Source organism: Anoplolepis gracilipes, chromosome 10 (genome assembly GCF_047496725.1).
Source record: "Anoplolepis gracilipes chromosome 10, ASM4749672v1, whole genome shotgun sequence".
Taxonomy (NCBI): Eukaryota; Metazoa; Arthropoda; class Insecta; order Hymenoptera; family Formicidae; genus Anoplolepis; species Anoplolepis gracilipes.
In genome coordinates this window covers 5,542,823-5,562,681 of record NC_132979.1, presented here as the reverse complement: position 1 = coordinate 5,562,681, position 19,859 = coordinate 5,542,823, and the positions used below count along the sequence as shown (strand labels likewise).

The 19,859-nt window shown below is 25.4% G+C and overlaps 2 protein-coding genes and 1 pseudogene across 3 annotated transcripts; all 3 read left to right on the top strand.

Annotated features, from left to right (window-relative positions):
* The first annotated feature begins 621 nt into the window (after positions 1-621).
* On the top strand, positions 622-3,506 carry LOC140670156 (lysosomal aspartic protease-like; annotated as a pseudogene).
* Positions 3,507-5,960: 2,454 nt separating this feature from the next.
* On the top strand, positions 5,961-10,941 carry LOC140670155 (lysosomal aspartic protease-like). The gene is made up of 9 exons (XM_072900717.1): positions 5,961-6,097; positions 6,497-6,656; positions 7,806-8,047; positions 9,106-9,227; positions 9,361-9,569; positions 9,700-9,822; positions 9,888-10,023; positions 10,183-10,275; positions 10,369-10,941. Exons 2-9 carry the CDS (start codon positions 6,595-6,597, stop codon positions 10,513-10,515), a joined length of 1,134 nt encoding a protein of 377 aa, XP_072756818.1. The 5' UTR covers positions 5,961-6,097; positions 6,497-6,594; the 3' UTR covers positions 10,516-10,941.
* Positions 10,942-12,460: 1,519 nt separating this feature from the next.
* On the top strand, positions 12,461-18,271 carry LOC140670056 (lysosomal aspartic protease-like). Of its 2 annotated transcripts, none has more exons than XM_072900478.1 (9): positions 12,461-12,600; positions 13,798-13,957; positions 15,236-15,477; positions 16,500-16,621; positions 16,761-16,960; positions 17,101-17,223; positions 17,286-17,424; positions 17,584-17,676; positions 17,770-18,271. In XM_072900478.1, exons 2-9 carry the CDS (start codon positions 13,896-13,898, stop codon positions 17,914-17,916), a joined length of 1,128 nt encoding a protein of 375 aa, XP_072756579.1. In that variant the 5' UTR covers positions 12,461-12,600; positions 13,798-13,895; the 3' UTR covers positions 17,917-18,271. The 2 variants fall into 2 exon arrangements, with proteins under 2 accessions (XP_072756579.1, XP_072756580.1); XM_072900479.1 differs by lacking the exon at positions 12,461-12,600 and adding an exon at positions 12,624-12,698.
* Positions 18,272-19,859: the final 1,588 nt, after the last annotated feature.

Below are 19,859 nucleotides of genomic sequence, written 5' to 3'. Positions count from 1 at the left end.
TAAAAAAAATATGCCACATTACGTGTACTGTACTTTATCATTAATTTTTTCTTAATATAAATATTTAGGTTTTTGATAAGAAAAAATATTTTTAGATTTTGATTAGATCAATAGAAAGCTAAAGGTGTTTTGAAAGAGCGCGATGGTATATATAGACGCATGTCGATAAACGAAAGTTCTATACTCGACTACTATATTTATTTTTTATATGTTCAGTCACAAGGTATAGAAAAAAAACTTAATCTTTTCTTATCGCCAGTCGATTAACTTTGCGCATTATCAATATAAATTTTTGATAATTTATGCATAATTGTGCCTTAATCTTGAACAGTGCAATATTTTATTGTAAAAACAGCTATGGGCTTGTTATCAATTACAATGCTACTTTTGGCGAGCAAAATGTCATTTGTAAAGTTCATTTATGCCTACCTGTCTAGTCAACGTAAACAATGTATTTTTTTTGAAACGTTGGTCACTTCTTCCTCATTAATCTAAGAAAATAAGAATATATCTTTAGATTTTGATTGATTGATAAAAAACTGGAGGTGTTTTGAATAAACGTGATTGTATATATATAGACGCATGTCGATAAACGAAAGTTCTACTCGACTATTATTTATTTTTCGTACGTTCAGTCATAAGGTATAAAAAAAAAGTTGAACGTTTGAAATTTCAGCCATTCAAAGCTTAAGTCGCCAAAAATTTCAGAAGTATGTTTCGTTTTCTCGTGGTGACCACGGCGTTTTTTGTTCTGATCGATGCACAAATCAAAAGGTAAGCACACACATTGTATTCCATTATATATATAATAAGTATAGAATTTATAAAAATTGATCTCTCGTGTGATTATATTTAATTTTCTGAAATCGACAAAATCTACGTAAATGCGGTTGATGATTTAATTAGAGCTGGACACAATTTCTTTATAAAAATGTATGTTTAGTAATAAAAAAAAGTAAAATTTCAATTTTTGCATAAAATTTTAATTTTTGCGACAATTAAAAAAGTATAGTGCCTTTTTATGATTTATATATTTTTTAAATTTCTGCTCTTTATCATGCAGGAAATATATAAATATATATACAATTATACATGTGTGTGTGTGTGTGTGTGTGTGTGTATGTGTGTGTGTGTGTGTGTGTGTGTGTGTGCGTGCGTGTGTGTGTTTATTTATGTAACAAAATGTCTTTTATATTATTTTAAGGGTTCCATTGTACAAGATAGATTCTGTTCAACAATCTTTGAAAAAAATTGATACTGACTTGCAACAGATTGTTTTGGTCGAAGCAAGTGCTACCTCAACATCGGTGTTCAATTATACGGACATTCAGTACTATGGAATTATTTCTATTGGAACTCCGCCGCAGAAATTTAAAGTAATATTTGATACTACTTCTGCAAATCTTTGGGTACCATCCATAAAATGTGAAAAGAATGCTTGCTGTAAGTAATTTATAATTTATATATATATATATATATATATATATATATATATGTATAAAATAAATATATATATATATATATATTTTATATATATATAAATATATATATATATATTTAATTACATATTATATTAAATTTGATTATTTCTTAAAAATAGTGCGCTAGATCTTAATTTAAATCATTGACATGATTAATATTAAGGCAAAATATATTATATATTGGAATAATTTTAATTATAGAATGTTATTTTATATAATCAAGATTTTTTTACGTATTGGAATTTCTTTAAAGCAGATGTAATTTTAATTATTAAAATTATTGGTAGTGTAAATATTACAAAATCAAACACTTCAATTTGCATAGATTTTTTATGCAATTTATCACATTCATTACTTTAAGTTATAAACAAGATTCGACAAACAATGATAACTTAAGAATTGAAGCAATAAATGCATTTATATATAATATTTTAATACAATTATTTTATATTTAGATTAAAAAGAAAAGTTCTAAAAATCTTTCCAATATTTTGAACTTGTGATATTATTTACTAATTTTTACAGCAAATCAGAATAAATACAATAATACAAAATCTAGAACATATACACCAAATGGTGCTCCGTTTAATATTCAATACAACACTTGGACTCTGTCTGGATACTTATCTACTGACGTAGTGAATGTGAGTTATCATTAAACAAATAATAATCTAATACAGTCATCTACAATTATAGTTTATAAATATTTTTCAAATATTTTTATGTTGTTATTTTTAGACGCAGTAATATTTTATTGTTAATACTAACTTCTTTATAGGTTGCCGGCCTCAATGTTCAGAACCAAACATTCACAGAAGTGGTCCACAAATTAGGCTTAGCTGCTATGAAATTTGACGGTGTCTTGGGCATGGGTTATTCCACGCTAACCGTCGATGCAGTGACGCCTGTCTTTTACAACATGCTCCAACAAGGCCTAGTGTCACCAGCCGTTTTCAGTTTTTATCTGAATCAGTATGTACAAATATTTTTTTTCCACGTGCACTGCACATATTTAAAAATATTTTTAATTAAAAAATGTATATATATATATATATATATATATATATATATATATATATATATTTGGATTACAATATAGAAACTATATAATCTATGCAGAGATCCTCAGGCCAAGGTGAGTGGTGAATTAATATTAGGTGGTTCCGATTCCAAATATTATGAAGGTAACTTCACATACGTTTCTGTTTCTCGCAAAGGATACTGGCAGTTTATTATGAATGAGTACGTTATTTTTTTAATTACTCTAATCATGTTCCAACAAATTGTTAACTTTATAATGCTGTAGGGTCCAAATAGATAAAACTTTGATTGAAAAAGGTACTACCTTATGCCCGTATACCTGTGAAGCTATTATTGATACAAGTATACCTCGCTGATAGTTGGTCCAACATTAGATATCGATGTTATTAACAGAAAAATTGGAGCTGATAGCAATGGAAACGTAAATAAACAATCAAATTTTTTTAATGCCATATAGCCTTCTGTAGGAAAATCATAAAATGTTACTGATTATAAATTAATATTTGTTAAATTAATAATTAGTCATTTAATACTATTTTTTGTTCAAAGGTAAATTGTGATCAAATTACTAAGTTGCCTATAATTGGTTTTGTTCTGAATGGTACGAGGTTCAGTCTTCGTCCTCAGGATTATATTCTTCAAGTGAGCATTATCGATTGTGTAATTCGATATAAATTATTTAAGAATAAAAAGCGCTCACACATTGTGTACTTAATTTTTTGCAGATTAAACAGAATGGCGTTAGGATATGTAAGAGCGGCTTCAAGGGATATGACTTGATTCTGAGTGGATTGCAATGGATTTTAGGCAATATATTTATTAGCCGTTATTACACCGAGTTCGATATCAACAATAATCGAATAGGGTTTGCCCTGGCGAAATAAATGTGAATTCTTTTTTATAATTATTGCTAGATATATACGACGACCTGCTTAATTAAGTTTTTTGTTGATGATAAGATGTTAAATCTTATATCGGTAAAGATCCCAGGTAGCACATGTTCATTTTATAAACGTTTTCTAAACGTATTTTTTCGTATTAGATACGTTTAGAAAACGTTTATAAAACGAACAGTGCTACCTGGGATTATATCCTGAATATTGATTATATCCAAATGAATATCGTAAATAGATTTAAATTACTTAATGTTACTTACTGACTTGTAATTTGCATTTATAATTATGAGATGCATTTTTACATTTTAATAAGTGTAATGTGATATTTCTGAAAATTAAAATAAAGACACATGCAAGAAATATTTTTTATTAATAATTTCCTTTTAATTATATTTAATTGTAATTATCTTTTATTTTATTTTGCTTTTCAACATTGTATTATTATAATATATATATATATATATATATATATATATATATATATATATGTATATATATATATATTTTCTTTGAATACAAATAAATTTGTTTAAAAAAATTTTATACACTATATATTGATTTTATATATCAATACTTCAGTTTCATTTATATATTTTATTTTTAAGATATAAAAACAGGCTAAAAAAGCAGGCAAAGTTCTTTTAAATAAAAGTTTACATTTAAAAAACTAAATGCGCGAAAAACTTTAATAAATGAATAAAAGTAATACATGATATAAAAATATTAAACGCAAATTAAAAAAGGTTTCTGTCCCTCTCTGGATTCTCATCAGGGTTAATAAATAAAAATGAAAAGACGGTTAATGAAGAAAAACAGAACAATTGTATGAATTATAAAATTACAAAGAGAAAACACACGGTAAAAAAAAACAGTAACGCGAGAAGTAATAAAATAATTGTTCCTACAAAAAAAGAATACACCAAAGGCAAGTAACATTCAAAATCGTTTATCCTTCACACAGTTTTATTTGCGACAAGGAAAACTCGGAGAACTTGTAACATTAGAAATCATTGGCTCCCAAATATTCAAAATATAACACATTTTAATTTTTTTCCAAATAATACGGATAAAGAGATCTTACACGATTTGACAACCACTAAAAAAAATTTTATTTATAATAACGCAAACATTATTTTTACTCGAGCAGGCAAAGGTAATGATATGATTATCGTAGTCTTAGATAAATCGACATGCAATGCATTAATAGGATGGAAGAATTGTTTAATGATAAAAATAGTTATATAACGGTATAACATAATCCGATAAACAGAAACATATCAGTTTTATACTTTATATACTTTATTGAAAAAATGGAAGAACACATAGATATATGAGTTTCGTACACTTCTATTATCTAGAGCCTATGGATTTCATAAACAAGATTTCTTTTTCAGAATAATTGTCTTACATATCTATCAATAGACTGTTTCTTTTTTGTTACCGTATTAAATCGGTGTCAAAGAAATTTAATTCTGTTATTAAAAAATCTGATTTACGTACATTCTACACGGGACTGGATAATCTTAAGTCTTTTATAAAAATTAACGCGAAGCAATTTCCACAATCTTCCCTTAACAGCATTATTTACAGTATTAATTGTAACAACTGTTATTTATATCGGTGAAGTAAAAAGATTTTTGAAAACCCGTATCTTAGAACATCGCAATCACATTAATAGATCCTATTCTTAGAGTTTTGTTATTACAAATCTGTTACTATACAGATCATATAGAAGCAACAAAAACCGTTATTTTGACTGGATGGGATATAATTATTTGTTAGGGAGCTTTGTTACTTTAAACGACTTACATCGGAAGTGCATTAACTAGTTAAATCTGCAGAATGACACCGAATCATCCCATCTTAGAGATGGATATTATTCGAATATATTTTTATTTAGTTTATTATTTGAATAAAATTGTATCTTGATTGTACTATTTGTTATTTGTATTATTTGTTATTTGTATTATTCGTTATTTGATATTCATATTATTTGCATTATTTTTCTATTTGTATCATTTATTATTTTTATATTATACATAAGTACAAAGTATTTTAATTTAATTTTTACACTTTTGAAATCAATTGACAAAAAATATATCAGATTAAAATTACTCCTATTTCACCTATCAATAAGGAAAACTTTTATTTTGATAAAAAAACATATGAATAAAATGATAATTATAATATTTATTTGATGTAATGCAATAATTTTGTTTATATTATTTGTAAAAATAAAAAATAAAAACATATTAGGTAAATAATTATTTAAATAAATATATATAAATAAGAATTTATATATATATTTATATATTTATATAATTTAAATGATTATTTAATCAAATAAATTTTTATTTAATTACAAATCCATTCGTTACAAATAAATTATATTTTATTTCTATTATTCAATATCTATTATTAGATTAAAATTTTGTTTATTTTTACTTTATTCTTCTTATTTACTTATTATTAAAAAGGTTTTAATGTAAATATTTTGATGACTTTTGCTCTTGATATTTTTCTAGTTTCTAGTTTCGTTTCACCTGTGTTTTACTTCGATAAGGCAGGCATAATATGTTTGTCTTTCGCCGCTCTGTGTTACATTGTTGTTGCTCCACGAAAATATTTCGGCGAATTGGTTAATTGATTTGATTTTTTTGTTTAACACGGATTCTCTCGGTGAGTTTAAGTTTTAATATTAGTTAAGTTTAATATTAGTTAAATAATAGTTTAGTATTAGTTAAATAATGTCGGTTCCAGTAAAGTTTAAATTTTTTTATCACCAACCAATTAATTGCATGTCAACATAAATTTTTGAATAATTTATTCATAATTGTGCTTTAATCTTGTACAGCATAATATTATACTTTTGCTACTGCAAAGTAGCTAGTATGAGTTTGTTGATAATTACAATGACACTTCTTGCGAGCAAAATTATATTTGCATAGTTTATTGTTCCATGTGTGTCTGTCTATTCTTCGTAAACGATGTATTCTTTCGAAATATTAACTGCTTTTTTCTCATCAATAATTAAAGAAATTACTAAACAATATATTTTCTTATTTGCTTGATCAACAGAAAAAAACCCGAAAGTGTGTTTTGAATGCTGATAAACGAGAGCCAGTACAATTTATTTTTAATACGTACTTACAAGATATAGAAAAAATTTTAAAAAGATGTTTCGCTCTTTCGTAGTGACCGTGGCACTTTTCGTGCTGATTGATGCGCAAATCTATAGGTAAGTACATACATTCTGCTGCATTATACATCGATAAGACATATGGAATTTATAAAAAGATCAATTTTACCTTCATCATTTACATCGCAATGAGCCAGAAAATTAGAAGACTCTTAATAAAAAAATCTTGTACAAAAACATTTATTTAATTGATCAAATCATTTTCATCATTTTTTACAATCTTTTTCCAATGTTTTGGCAGTATACATATGCCACAATCATAAAATGTGCACAGTTTTTCGTTAAAAATTTCTAAACATAATTTTTTAAGGATTACTCTATTCCCACCAAACGGATAATACCTTTTAAAGATGCAAATCACTTTTTTAAAATTTTTATAAATAATGTCCAATTTTAATAAAGTTCTTTAATAATTTCTAATGCAACGTAACATCTTTTTTAAACAAATAAAGCATACATGCCAAAAATAAAATTTTTCGTCATTTATTTTTAATAATTTTTTCCACATCTTAAAACCAACAAAAATAAATTAATACTATGTTCAAATAACAGGTGAGAATACTACCTTTCAAACGATATATGTATAATATGCAGACGTTACGAACAGTGTGGTCTGCGACATTAATAACGTTATTAATTGAAATAGAGCAAAAACTTTTGCACTCACTCAATATTATTTTTGAATATTAACAAACTTAAATAATGTTTATATTTATTTTAAAAATAAAACATTTTTGAAAACAAAACTCTCTACGAATTCTCTACAAATTCGCGAAGTTCGCACTTTTGTTTATTTTAAATATTGCGATAACCTTATCTTGTTTCTAATAATAAACTATTTTCTGACGTGTAGGCACAATATTATTGAGCTGCTTTCTTGTTTATTTGAATATATCTATATATATATATATATATACATATATCATATTTCTATAGTTAATATAATTTAGTGTTCATCTAATTTAGAGCTATTTCTTTGTATAAGATTGCATGCAACATGTATTATAATTTCGATTTTTGTGACAATTAATCATGTGTAGATTCCTCATAACTCATATTCTATTTAAATGTTTGCTCTTCGTATCAGTAAAAATACAACTATATATATTATATATGTATGTGTGTATATATGCATGCATATATACACACACATACACATGTAACAAAAGGTTTTTATATTACTTTAAGGATTCCACTGCACAAAATGAATTCTGTTCGAAAAACTATAATGAGATCTAGTAAAGAATTGAAACAAGTTTCGGGTAACAATAATTCTGCAACGGCATATTTGACTAATTATAAAAACTTTCAGTACTATGGTACAATCAGCATCGGAACTCCGTTACAGATATTTAAAGTAATATTTGATACTGGCTCTTCAGATTTTTGGGTTCCGTCGAAACAATGCAAATCCTCTAATTCTATTTGCGGTAAGTATCTTTATATATATACAGGATAATAAATAATTTTAGATCATAAGCAGTTAGCGATATATTTTTAACTATGCGATTTGAATGACCGTTTGTCTAACAAAATACGAATGCAAAAGAATTTTATCTCACACTTTCTTATTTGTTTTTAACAGATAAAAAACTGTTTACAGATTATAAACTATTCATCAAAAAATATTGTCATATACTTAGTGCGTGCAAATTAATTTATATTTAGTATATATGAAAATAAAACATATAAATATATAAAATAAAATATATAAATACTATTTATGTAATATTATTTATGTAATACTTTATTACTTATACACTACGCAGGAAAATATAGGGAACACTTTTTAGAAAAAATGGGTTTTCTAACTGTTGCAGCTCGGTGAAAAATCATCGTAGAGAAGTTTTAAAAAAAGCATTTTGAAACTTAAAGTTTCAATTTTCACGTGCTATCAATAGTTTTTAAAAATTTTCTATTGCATTTTCTTTATTCCATGCTTTAAAAAAGAACATATTATTTTTTGTTCTTTAAAATTATGTATTTTTGAAACTCTGTAGCTTGATAAAAGAAAAATTCTCTCGATGAATTCAAGTAAAGTTTCATAAAACACAATGTTTTACCTACTTTTTAAAATGCTTTTTTTAAAACTTTCCTACGATTTTTTTTGACCGAATTACATAACTTTGAAACCAGCCTTACATTTTATCGAAAAAAAACGTTTACCGCGGCATGCGCGCGTGTGTGTCTCTGTGTGTGCGTGCGTGCATTTAATATCGCGTACTATCTTTTCTCTGATCAATTATTGCTTGTTGATTTCGCATATTTATGCATCTTTGAATAAAATTTTGCGGATTTGGTTCCAAATTTGTTTGAGGACATATAAATAAGATTTTACACATAAAATAATTCAAGAGTTAAAACAATATATGCACATTTACATATATATAATAATTCGAATAAGTATTGTTTATTTGGATCGACAAAAGTTTTTCTTATTTTTAAAAATTTTTAATATTGCTAACTTATAATTTATTATTTTTTGCAGAATCACATATACATAAATACGACAGTAACAAATCTAGCACATATGAATCAAATGGTGCTCCGTTTGCTATTCGATATGGCAGTGGCAGTTTGATTGGATTTTATTCTACTGATGTAGTAAATGTAAGTCATCATTTATCAAATAATTCAGTACAATATTACACCAACTACAATCGCAGTTTAAAAACATATTAAATATTTTCTTAATGTTCCTGTGTGTCATGATAATTCATTACTAATACTAATCTTTTTATAGGTTGCCGGCCTTAATGTTCAAAATCAAACATTTGCAGAAGGGGTTGAAGAGACGGGCAAAACGTCCAGTTTGTTTACTAATGCACAGTTTGACGGTATTTTGGGCCTAGGTTATGACACGAAGTCCGTCGATGAAGTGACACCTGTTTTTTACAATATGATACAACAAGGCCTATTGTCACAACCTGTTTTCAGCTTTTATCTGAATCGGTTCGCATTCTCTTTCCATACGTCTAAAAAAGAGTCTTCAAATAAAAATTAAATAAATATATATATATATATATATATATATATATATATATGTACATATTAAAATATAAAAAATATACAATTTATGTAGAGACTCTTCAGCCGAGATAGGTGGTGAACTGACGTTTGGTGGTACTAATTCTGCTCATTATGACGGGGAATTGTTCTATATTCCTGTTACTAGAAAAGAATACTGGCAATTTACCATCGATAGGTTCGTTATTTATCTACTTATTGCTTATCATGTTACAATAAATTATTAACACTATCGCGTTGTAGTTTCCAAGTAGGTGATGATAACTTGTGTACGAATGGTTGCCAAGCTATTGCTGACACGGGTGCCTCTCTAATATATGCACCATCCTCATATATCGACGTTATTAACGAAAAAATTGGAGCTGACAGTAATGGATACGTAAGTAAACAACCATATTTTACACTGGCATAGGTTTATGTAGAAAATCATAAAATGTTACTAAATATGTAATATTAATAAATATATGTACTAAATAAATGTAATATTAATATTTGTTAAATTATTAATTAGTTATTTAATATTATCCTTTGTCCAAAGGTGAATTGCAGTCAACTTGATGAGTTTCCTACAATTGCTGTTGTTCTTAATAATAAGACATTTAATCTTACTCCTTCGAATTATATTATTCAAGTGAGTATTACTGATTGTAATTAACAATAATTAAAAGTTTAAATTATTTAAGAATGCAAAGTACTCACATTTTGTGAATTTAATTTTTTGCAGGAGGTTGAAGAAGGCATCCTGAAATGTTTGAGTGGCTTCGATAAACTTAACTTTCCGCTATGGATCCTGGGGGATCTATTTATTCGTTCTTATTATACCGTGTTCGATTTAGGAAATAATCGAGTAGGATTTGCCCCATCAAAATAAATATTGGTTGTTTTTTTCTGAATTTACCATTAAATTTAAATGACACTCTCGCCAATAAGTAAGAAATTTTTTCTTTATAACGTTCAATGTTTATTGATTTATAGTTTCATTTACAATTACTCATGCGGTACTCAGTCTCATATTTATAAAAATATTTACAACATTATTTACCTAAATACTGATAATTATGCAAAAGCATATATAAAAGAATGTTTTTCTATATTGTATATAATATGCATGTTATATACTTACTAGAATCAGATATCCAATCAGATATCAAGTTCTTCTATAAATAAAGCATTTAAATTTTTTCAAAAAAATATAGTCTTTAACGCCGGTCTATATTTACCTAAATATTGCTAATTATGCTGGTAATACGCATATATATAAAAAAATGTTCTTTTATATTGTATATTGCATAAGCCCGGTAAAAAATTTGTTATGTATAATCATATAGGATATATGACCATATAAAATTATATAGAAATATATAAAATTTTGTATAAGTTATGTATAATTATATATAATAATATATGACTTATTATATATATATATATATATATATATATATAATTATATATAATTTTATATTAATGTTGGCTAGATGTCAGTCAACAATAATATAAAATTATACATACTATATATAACTATACATAACTTATACAGAATATTATATATTTCTATATACTTTTATATTGTTATATATAATTATATATGAAAAATTTTTTACCGAGAGTGAATTTTACAAAACGAAAATCTAGATACACCTTTAAAAGTGTATGTTTTTTTAAAGAGTACATCTTTGTAATAAAATAGTCAATAAATTTTATTACTGTTTTTTCCTTAAACGTGATTTTGGTAACTCAAAGTCATTTGAAAATCAACATATTTTATCTGTTAAATTTGTTCTTTTATAAGCAACGTCACTGTATTAATGCAAGTATAGCATTTCATTTAAAAAAACTTTGATAATTTTAAAATCTCGTTAAATGTAACACTATAATTCTAAAAATAATGCAAATTTTACATTACTTAGGCCCAATTGCATCAACATTTTTTTGGATTTAAGCGAGACTTAAACATGTGTCTATCTTTATCTTTCTTACTAAATGAATAAAAACAGACATATATTTAAGTTTCGCTTAAAGCCAAAATAATGTTGATGCAATCAGGCCTTAATGCATTTTACAATTACTTTCATTTATCACAACGATTCTATTGTTTTTCACAATGTGTTTAACTTATTCTTTAATAATAATACTTTAGCTTTACGTAATTACACATTACTTTTCTTAATATAAATAATTTTTTTTTTTATATAATAGCACATTGTAAAAATATCTAGTTTAATAATTTTATTTAAAAAATTATCGGTTTTAAGAAATTCTGACGTATGACGTGTTAAAATTTTGCTGTTTTTAATAGTATAGAATTCGTACTTTTCTAGTATCGTTGGACTGTCATAATAGTCTATAACTTGAGTAAATATTACAAATAAGAGGAAATATTATATATCCAAAGATCTCAACCGCGTTAGCAATTACAGCAATGATATACGCATTATTAGACGTCGTCGTATATTCTTCGTTAAAAGAACACATGAATAAAATAATGATTATTATAATATTTGATAATGTAGTGCAATAATTTTATATTATTCTTACGAATAAAAATTAATAAAAACACATTAATTAAATAATTATTTAGATATAAGAATATATTTAAGTGATCAGTTAATCGCATAAATTTTTATTCAAGTACAAATGCATTTGTCACAAATAAATTATATTTTATTTCTATTATTCAATATCTATTATTAGATTAAAATTTTGTTTATTTTTAATTTATTCTTCTTATTTACTTATTATTTAAACATTAAGAAAGTTCTAGATATTTTGATGATTTCTTGCTGTTGATACTTTCATGTTTTGTTTGTGGTCTTTTTTTTATATTTTTGTACGTTGATCTTGAGCTAATATATTATGATTATCTGTCTTTGCTCCGTATTACATTGTCGGCGCTACACAAAGACGTATCAGCGAATAGGTTAATCAAATTGACTTTCTTGTTTCACGGATTCTCCTGGTGAGTCTAAACTTCCATATTAGTTAAGATCGTAATGTCGGTTCCATCAAGTTTAAATTATTAATTTCTAAGTATTTTGATTCCGAGTTTTTCTTGAGGCAAGTTTTTGGAAAGACTATGTAATAGTAATCTACACATAATCGGCTTTAAATGTTATTTTCCTTTCAAATATCCTATTTTGCGGGAACAATAATTTTATTGCGTCTAGCCGTCATTGCTTCTTTTACCTTTTTTGTCTTTGTAATTTCAAATTTTTGTACATCTTATTTTTTATTTATTTCGTACGATTGTTCTGTTTTTTTTCTCATTAAACATCATTTTAATCGTTAATTTTTGTTAAAGCTGCTTTGTATTTATTTTTTTTATATTTTGTTTTAATAGAGTGATTTGATCGTTTGTTTAAATAAGTTTAAATTATTTCTATAATCTCTATAACCTTTTTAAATAGATAACATCATCTTCTGAAGATGCAAATTCATTTTATTTTAATTCTTAAGAACTTATGAATTGTGTGTGATTTCGAAAAACTTCTTTAATAGTTCGAATATTTTTCGTGACAAAATAGTTTTATTTTGATATAAATAAATCACACTACTTTAGCAAAAAGTATAAAATATATTGTGAAGGCCGCATATAACGCAAGGTAGGATATAAAAGAAAGATACATAATTTATAGATAAAAATAGTGAAAAAAAAATAATTGTTCAATTTTTATTTAAATAATTAAAGTAGAAAAACTAACTTTCAATTTGTCAAAAAACGTCGCTCAAATGTGTCTCAAGTTGCAACAAAAATTTGTCAAAATAAAAAGAAACATGCCACATTATGTGTACTTTATAATTATTTTTCTTTTTGACTATTTGTTAGTTTTCAATAAGAAAAACTTCAATCTTTTTATTACTAACCAATTAATTGCATGTCAATATAAATTTTTGAATAATTTATGCATAATTGTACTTTAATCTTGCGTAACAGCATATTATACTTTAGCTACTGCGAAATAATTAATATGAATTTGTTGATAATTACAATGACACTTCTTGCAAGCAAAATTATATTTGCATAGTTTATTGTTCCATGTGTGTCTGTCTATTTTTTGTAAACGATGTATTCTTTCGAAATATTAACTGCTTTTTTTCTCATCAATAATTAAAGAAATTACTAAACAATATATTTTCTTATTTGCTTGATCGACAGAAAAAAACCCGAAAGTGTGTTTTGAATGCTGATAAACGAGAGCCAGTACAATTTATTTTTAATACGTACTTACAAGATATAGAAAAAATTTTGAAAAGATGTTTCGCTCTTTCGTAGTGACCGTGGCACTATTCGTGCTGATTGATGCGCAAATCTATAGGTAAGTACATATATTCTGCTGCATTATACATCAATAAGACATATGGAATTTATAAAAAGATCAATTTTACCATCATCATTTACATCGCAATGAGCCAGAAAATTAGAAGACTCTTAATAAAAAAATCTTGTACAAAAACATTTATTTAATTGATCAAATCATTTTCATCATTTTTTACAATCTTTTTCCATTGTTTTGGCAGTATACAGATGCCATAATTATAGAATGTGCGCAGTTTTTTATTAAAAAATTTTAAAACGTGATTTTTAAATAGATAACATCATCTTCTAAAAATGCATAATCATTTTTTTTTATTCTAATAGACTTATGAATTGTGTGCGATTTTGAAAAACTTCTTTAATAGTTTTTAATACATCGGTTCCAACCGTTGCATGTGTTTCTAAATTCATAAAGCATACATGTCAGAAACAAAAGTTATCGTTATTTATTTTTAATAATTTTTTCCATATCTTAAAAGCAATAAATATAAATCAATGCTATGTTCAAATAACAGGTAAAAGTATTACATTTCAAACAATATATGTATGTATAATATGTACATAATTGCAGATATTACGGACAGTATGACCTGCGACATTAATAACGACATTAATTGAAATAGAGCACGAACTTTTGCATTCACCCAATATTATTTTTAAATATTAACGAACTTAAATAATGTTTATACTTATTTTAAAAATAAAACTTTTTAAAAACAAAATTCTCTATAAATTTGCGAAGGTCGCGCATTTGTTTATTTTAGATATCGCGATATTTTTATTTTATTTCTAATAATAAACTATTTCCTAACGTGTAAGCATAATATTATTCAGGTGCTTTTTCTTCTTTGTTTATTTGATTATATCTATATACGTATATGTATATATGTACATATATCCTATTTTTATTAATATAATTTAGTATCCATCTAATTTAGAGTTATTTTTTTGTATAAAATTGCATCCAACAATGTCTTAAAAATTAGAGTTAAATTATAATGTTTTCATTTAAAAAAATTTAGACTATAAATTTAATAATATTTCAGATATTTATGCAACATTAAACTCCGATTTTTGTAACAGTTAATCGTGTGTAGATTCCTCATAACTCATATTTTATTTAAATGTTTGCTCTTCATATCAGTAAAAATACAACTGTACATTACATATGTATGTATATATATATATATATATATATATGTGTATATATATATATATATATATATATATATATATATATATGTATTCATGTCACAGAAAATGTTTATATTACTTTAAGGATTCCACTGTACAAAACAAATTCTGTTCGAAAAACTATAATGAGATCTAGTAAAGAATTGAAACAAGTTTCGGGTAACAATAATACTGCATTGGTATATTTGACAAATTATGAAAACTCTCAGTACTATGGTACAATTAGTATCGGAACTCCGCCACAGGAATTTACAGTATTATTTGATACTGGCTCTTTACATCTTTGGGTTCCGTCGAAACAATGCAACACTTTTAATTCTATTTGCAGTGAGTATTTTAATATATAGTGATTCAGAACAATCCAGGTGTCCTTCCAAAGACGTGTTTCTGAGTTAAGTCTGAGACGATTTTTCTTTTACGAAAATTTTGTCAAAAGCTAACTTTTTAAATTATAAAAGAAAATAGTTAACGATTCACGGAACGAATACGAAAGGTAGGCAGGGACGGCACAACTCACCATTTGACATATGTGTGTATGCGAGAGAGAAAGATAAAGAAAATTGTGTGTGTTGTGTTGTGTGTGTGTGTGTGTGTGTGTGTAAGATAGGGACCGTGCATATCATCGCGTGTATTTGATCGCAACAAGCGTTCCGTTATCACCTGTGTCGGATAGTGAGTTGCGCCGCCCCTGTCTACTTTTCGTACTTGTTTCATAATTTGATAATTGTTTTTTTTTCTAATTTAAAAAGTAAGCTTTGGACAAAACTTTCGTAAAAAAAATTATTTCAGAATTAACTCATGAATATGTCTTTGCAAAAACATTTGAATTGTTCTGAATCACTCTGTATATACCAGATAATAATTGATTTGCGTTCATAAAGAGTTAGCGATATATTTTTAACTATGCGGTTTGAATGAATGTTTGTTTAACAAAAGGCAAATACAAAAGAATTTTATTTCACACTTTCTTATTTGTTTTTAGCACATAAAAAATTTCTTACACTATAAACTATTCATCAAAAAAAATTGTCATATACTTAGTACGTCCAAATTAATTCATATTTAGTATTTGAAAATATAACATATATGAATATATATATCCATAGATATAAAAAAATCAAGCTTTACAATTTGCATGCATTTATACATGTAATTGATCACATTCGCTTTCTGAAGACTTATAAATAAGATTATACACATAAAAATAACTCAAGAGTTAAAACAATAAATGCACATTTACGTATACGTAATAATTCGAATAAGTATTACTTATTTGGGTAATAAGAGTTTTTCTGACTTTAAAATTTTTAATATTGCTAACTCATAATATTATTTACTATTTTTTACAGAACGACATGTACATAAATACGACAGTAACAAATCTAGCACATATAAATCAAATGGTGCTCCGTTTAATATTCAGTATGCCGATGGCAATATGACTGGATTTTTATCTATTGATGTAGTAAATGTAAGTCATCATTCATCAAATAATTCAATACAGTCTTACACCAACTACAATCGTAGCTTATAGACATTACTAACAATAAGTATTTTTTTAATATTTTTGTGCGCAATAATATTTTATTACTAATAACAATTTTTTATAGATTGCCGGACTTAATGTTCAAAATCAAACATTCATAGAAGCGACAAGCGAAACGTCCAGTTCTTCTAGTTATTTACAGTTTGACGGTATTTTGGGCCTAAGTTATGGCACGATGTCCATCGATGGAGTGACGCCTATTTTCTGCAACATAGTTGAACAAGGTCTAGTGTCACAACCTATTTTCAGCTTTTATCTGAGTCGGTTCGTATCTTCTGTCTATGTCTAAAAGTGTTTAAATACAACAAAAAATATATATATATATATATATATATATATATATATTAAAATATAATATCAAAAAATATATATATTAAAATATAAAAAATAAATAATTTATGTAGAAATTCTTCAGCCGGGATAGGTGGTGAACTGATATTTGGCGGTACCAATTCTGCTCATTATGACGGTGAATTGTTCTACATTCCTATTACTGAAAAAGGATACTGGCAATTTACCATAGATAGGTACGTTATTTCCTAAATTACTTATTATTTTACAATAAATCATTGACATTATCGCGCTGTAGAGTCAAAGTAGGTGATGATGACGTCTTGTGTGAAAATGGCTGCCAAGCTATCGTTGACACAGGTGCATCACTAATAGTTGGACCATTATCAGATATCAACATTATTAAAACAAAAATTGGAGCTGACAGAGATGGATACGTAAGTAAACAATCATATTTCACACTAGCATAGGTTTATGTAAAAAATCATAAAATGTTACTGAATATGTAATATTAATAAATATATGTACTAAATAAATGTAATATTAATATTTGTTAAATTATTAATTAGTCATTTAATATTATCTTTGGTTCAAAGGTAAATTGTAATCAACTTGATAAGTTTCCTACAATTAGTATTGTTCTTAATGGTAAGACGTTCAATCTTACTCCTTGGAATTATATTACTCAAGTAAGTATTATGGATTGTAATTAACAATAATTAAAAGTTTAAATTATGTAAGAATGCAAAGTGTTCAAACATTGTGCATTTAATTATTTGCAGGAGGTAGAAGAAGGCGTCCTGAAATGTTTTAGCGATTTGAGAGGATTTAACTATCCGATATGGATCCTGGGGGATGTATTTATTCGTTCTTATTATACCGTGTTCGATTTAGGAAATAATCGAGTAGGATTTGCCTCATCAAAATAAAATATCGGTTGTTTTTTTCTGAATTTACCATTAAATTTAAATGACACTCTCGCCAATAAGTAAGAAATTTTTTTTTTATAACGTTTAATGTTTATTGATTTATAGTTTCATTTACAATTACTCATGCGGTACTCAGTCTCATATCTATAAAAATATTTACAACATTATTTACCTAAATACTGATAATTATACAAAAGCATATATAAAAGAATGTTCTTCTATATTGTATATAAATGCATGTTATATACTTACTAGAATCAGATATCCAATCAGATATCAAGTTCTTTTATGAATAAAGCATTTAAATTTTTTCAAAAAAATTTTTTATCGGGCTTATACAATATACAATATAAAAGAACATTTTTTTATATATGCGTATTACCAGCATAATTATCAATATTTAGGTAAATATAGACCGGCGTTAAAGACCCTAAATATTGATAATTATGCTGGTAATACGCATATATAAAAAAATGTTCTTTTATATTGTATATTGTATAAGCCCGATAAAAAATTTGTTATATATAATCATATACGATATATGACCATATAAAATTATATAGAAATATATAAAATTTTGTATAAGTTATGTATAATTATATATAATAATATATGACTTATTATATATATATATAATTATATATAATTTTATATTAATGTTGGCTAGATGTCAGTCAACGATAATATAAAATTATGCATACTATACATAACTATACATAACTTATACAGAATTTTATATATTTCTATATATTTTTATATTGTTATATATAATTATATATGAGAAGTTTTTTACCGGCAGTGAATTTTACAAAACGAAAATCTAGATGTACTTTCAAAAGTGTATGTTTTTTTAAAGAGTACATGTTTATTTTGTAATAAAATAGTCAATAAATTTTATTACTGTTTTTTCTTAAACGTGATTTTTGTGATTCAAAATTATTTGAAAATTAACATATCTTATCTGTTAAATTTGTTCTTTTATAAGCAACGTCACTGTATTAATGCAAATATATCATTTTATTTAAAAAAAATATTGATAATTTTAAAATCTTGTTAAACGTGACATCATAATTCTAAAAATAATGCAAATTTCATATTATCTAATGCATTTTACAGATATTTTCATTAATCATACTGACAACAGTGATTCTATTGTTTCTCACAATGCGTTTAAATTATTCTTTTAATAACATTTTATATTTGCATACATATACATTACTTTTTTTAATATAAATAATTTTTTTTTTAATAAAATAGAACATTCTAAAAATATTTTTTATTTCTATATTACGAAATTAATTTTTTACAGCTTTTTTTCAAGATTTACATTTTACATAATAGGAATGTATATAATGTAAATGTAAAATTTGTACAATTTTCGGCAAAAAAATCTGCATTGACATTTTCATATTAAATACATAAAACATCTTCTTAAAAATTAATTGTAATTAAATTAAAATAGTAAATTTTTGTTCTAGCTTTTCTTTAAAGGTAAATAGTATTCTAAAAAATTTTATACATAGAACGATATAATTTACACCTGACTATTAACGTTCTGACAAAGAGATATATTACAGCCTAAACTAATCATCTTGTTTGTACCCTTCTTTGCTAATATATGTATACATCATAGAACAAGAAAACAACGTTATTTAGTTTAACAATTTTATTGAAAAAAATTCATGGATTTACGAAATTTTTTAACGTGTGACGTGTTAAAATTCTGCTCCTGTTAGTATGAGTATAGAATTTTTATCTTTCTAATATCGTAGTCAGTAGTCTTAATTATCTACAGCTTTAATTAATGTTACTTACAAATGAGAGAAGGAATTAAACGGTATGTCCAGTAGTTTCATAACCGCGCCAGCAACTACAGCAACGCATTATTTGACGTTATTATTGTCGTATATTTTTCGTTAAAAAAAACATATGAATAAAATCTT

What these genes read in the sequence shown, in the direction of transcription:
- LOC140670155 (XM_072900717.1), top strand. Translation starts at nt 6,595, where the DNA reads ATGTTTCGCTCTTTCGTAGTGACCGTGGCACTTTTCGTGCTGATTGAT. An exon ending in ATTGATGCGCAAATCTATAG is followed by an intron (nt 6,657 to 7,805) that starts GTAAGTACATAC and finishes TATTACTTTAAG; the next exon opens with GATTCCACTGCACAAAATGA. An exon ending in TGGCAATTTACCATCGATAG is followed by an intron (nt 9,823 to 9,887) that starts GTTCGTTATTTA and finishes ATCGCGTTGTAG; the next exon opens with TTTCCAAGTAGGTGATGATA.
- LOC140670056 (XM_072900478.1), top strand. Translation starts at nt 13,896, where the DNA reads ATGTTTCGCTCTTTCGTAGTGACCGTGGCACTATTCGTGCTGATTGAT. An exon ending in TATCTATTGATGTAGTAAAT is followed by an intron (nt 16,622 to 16,760) that starts GTAAGTCATCAT and finishes AATTTTTTATAG; the next exon opens with ATTGCCGGACTTAATGTTCA. An exon ending in GAGCTGACAGAGATGGATAC is followed by an intron (nt 17,425 to 17,583) that starts GTAAGTAAACAA and finishes TTTGGTTCAAAG; the next exon opens with GTAAATTGTAATCAACTTGA.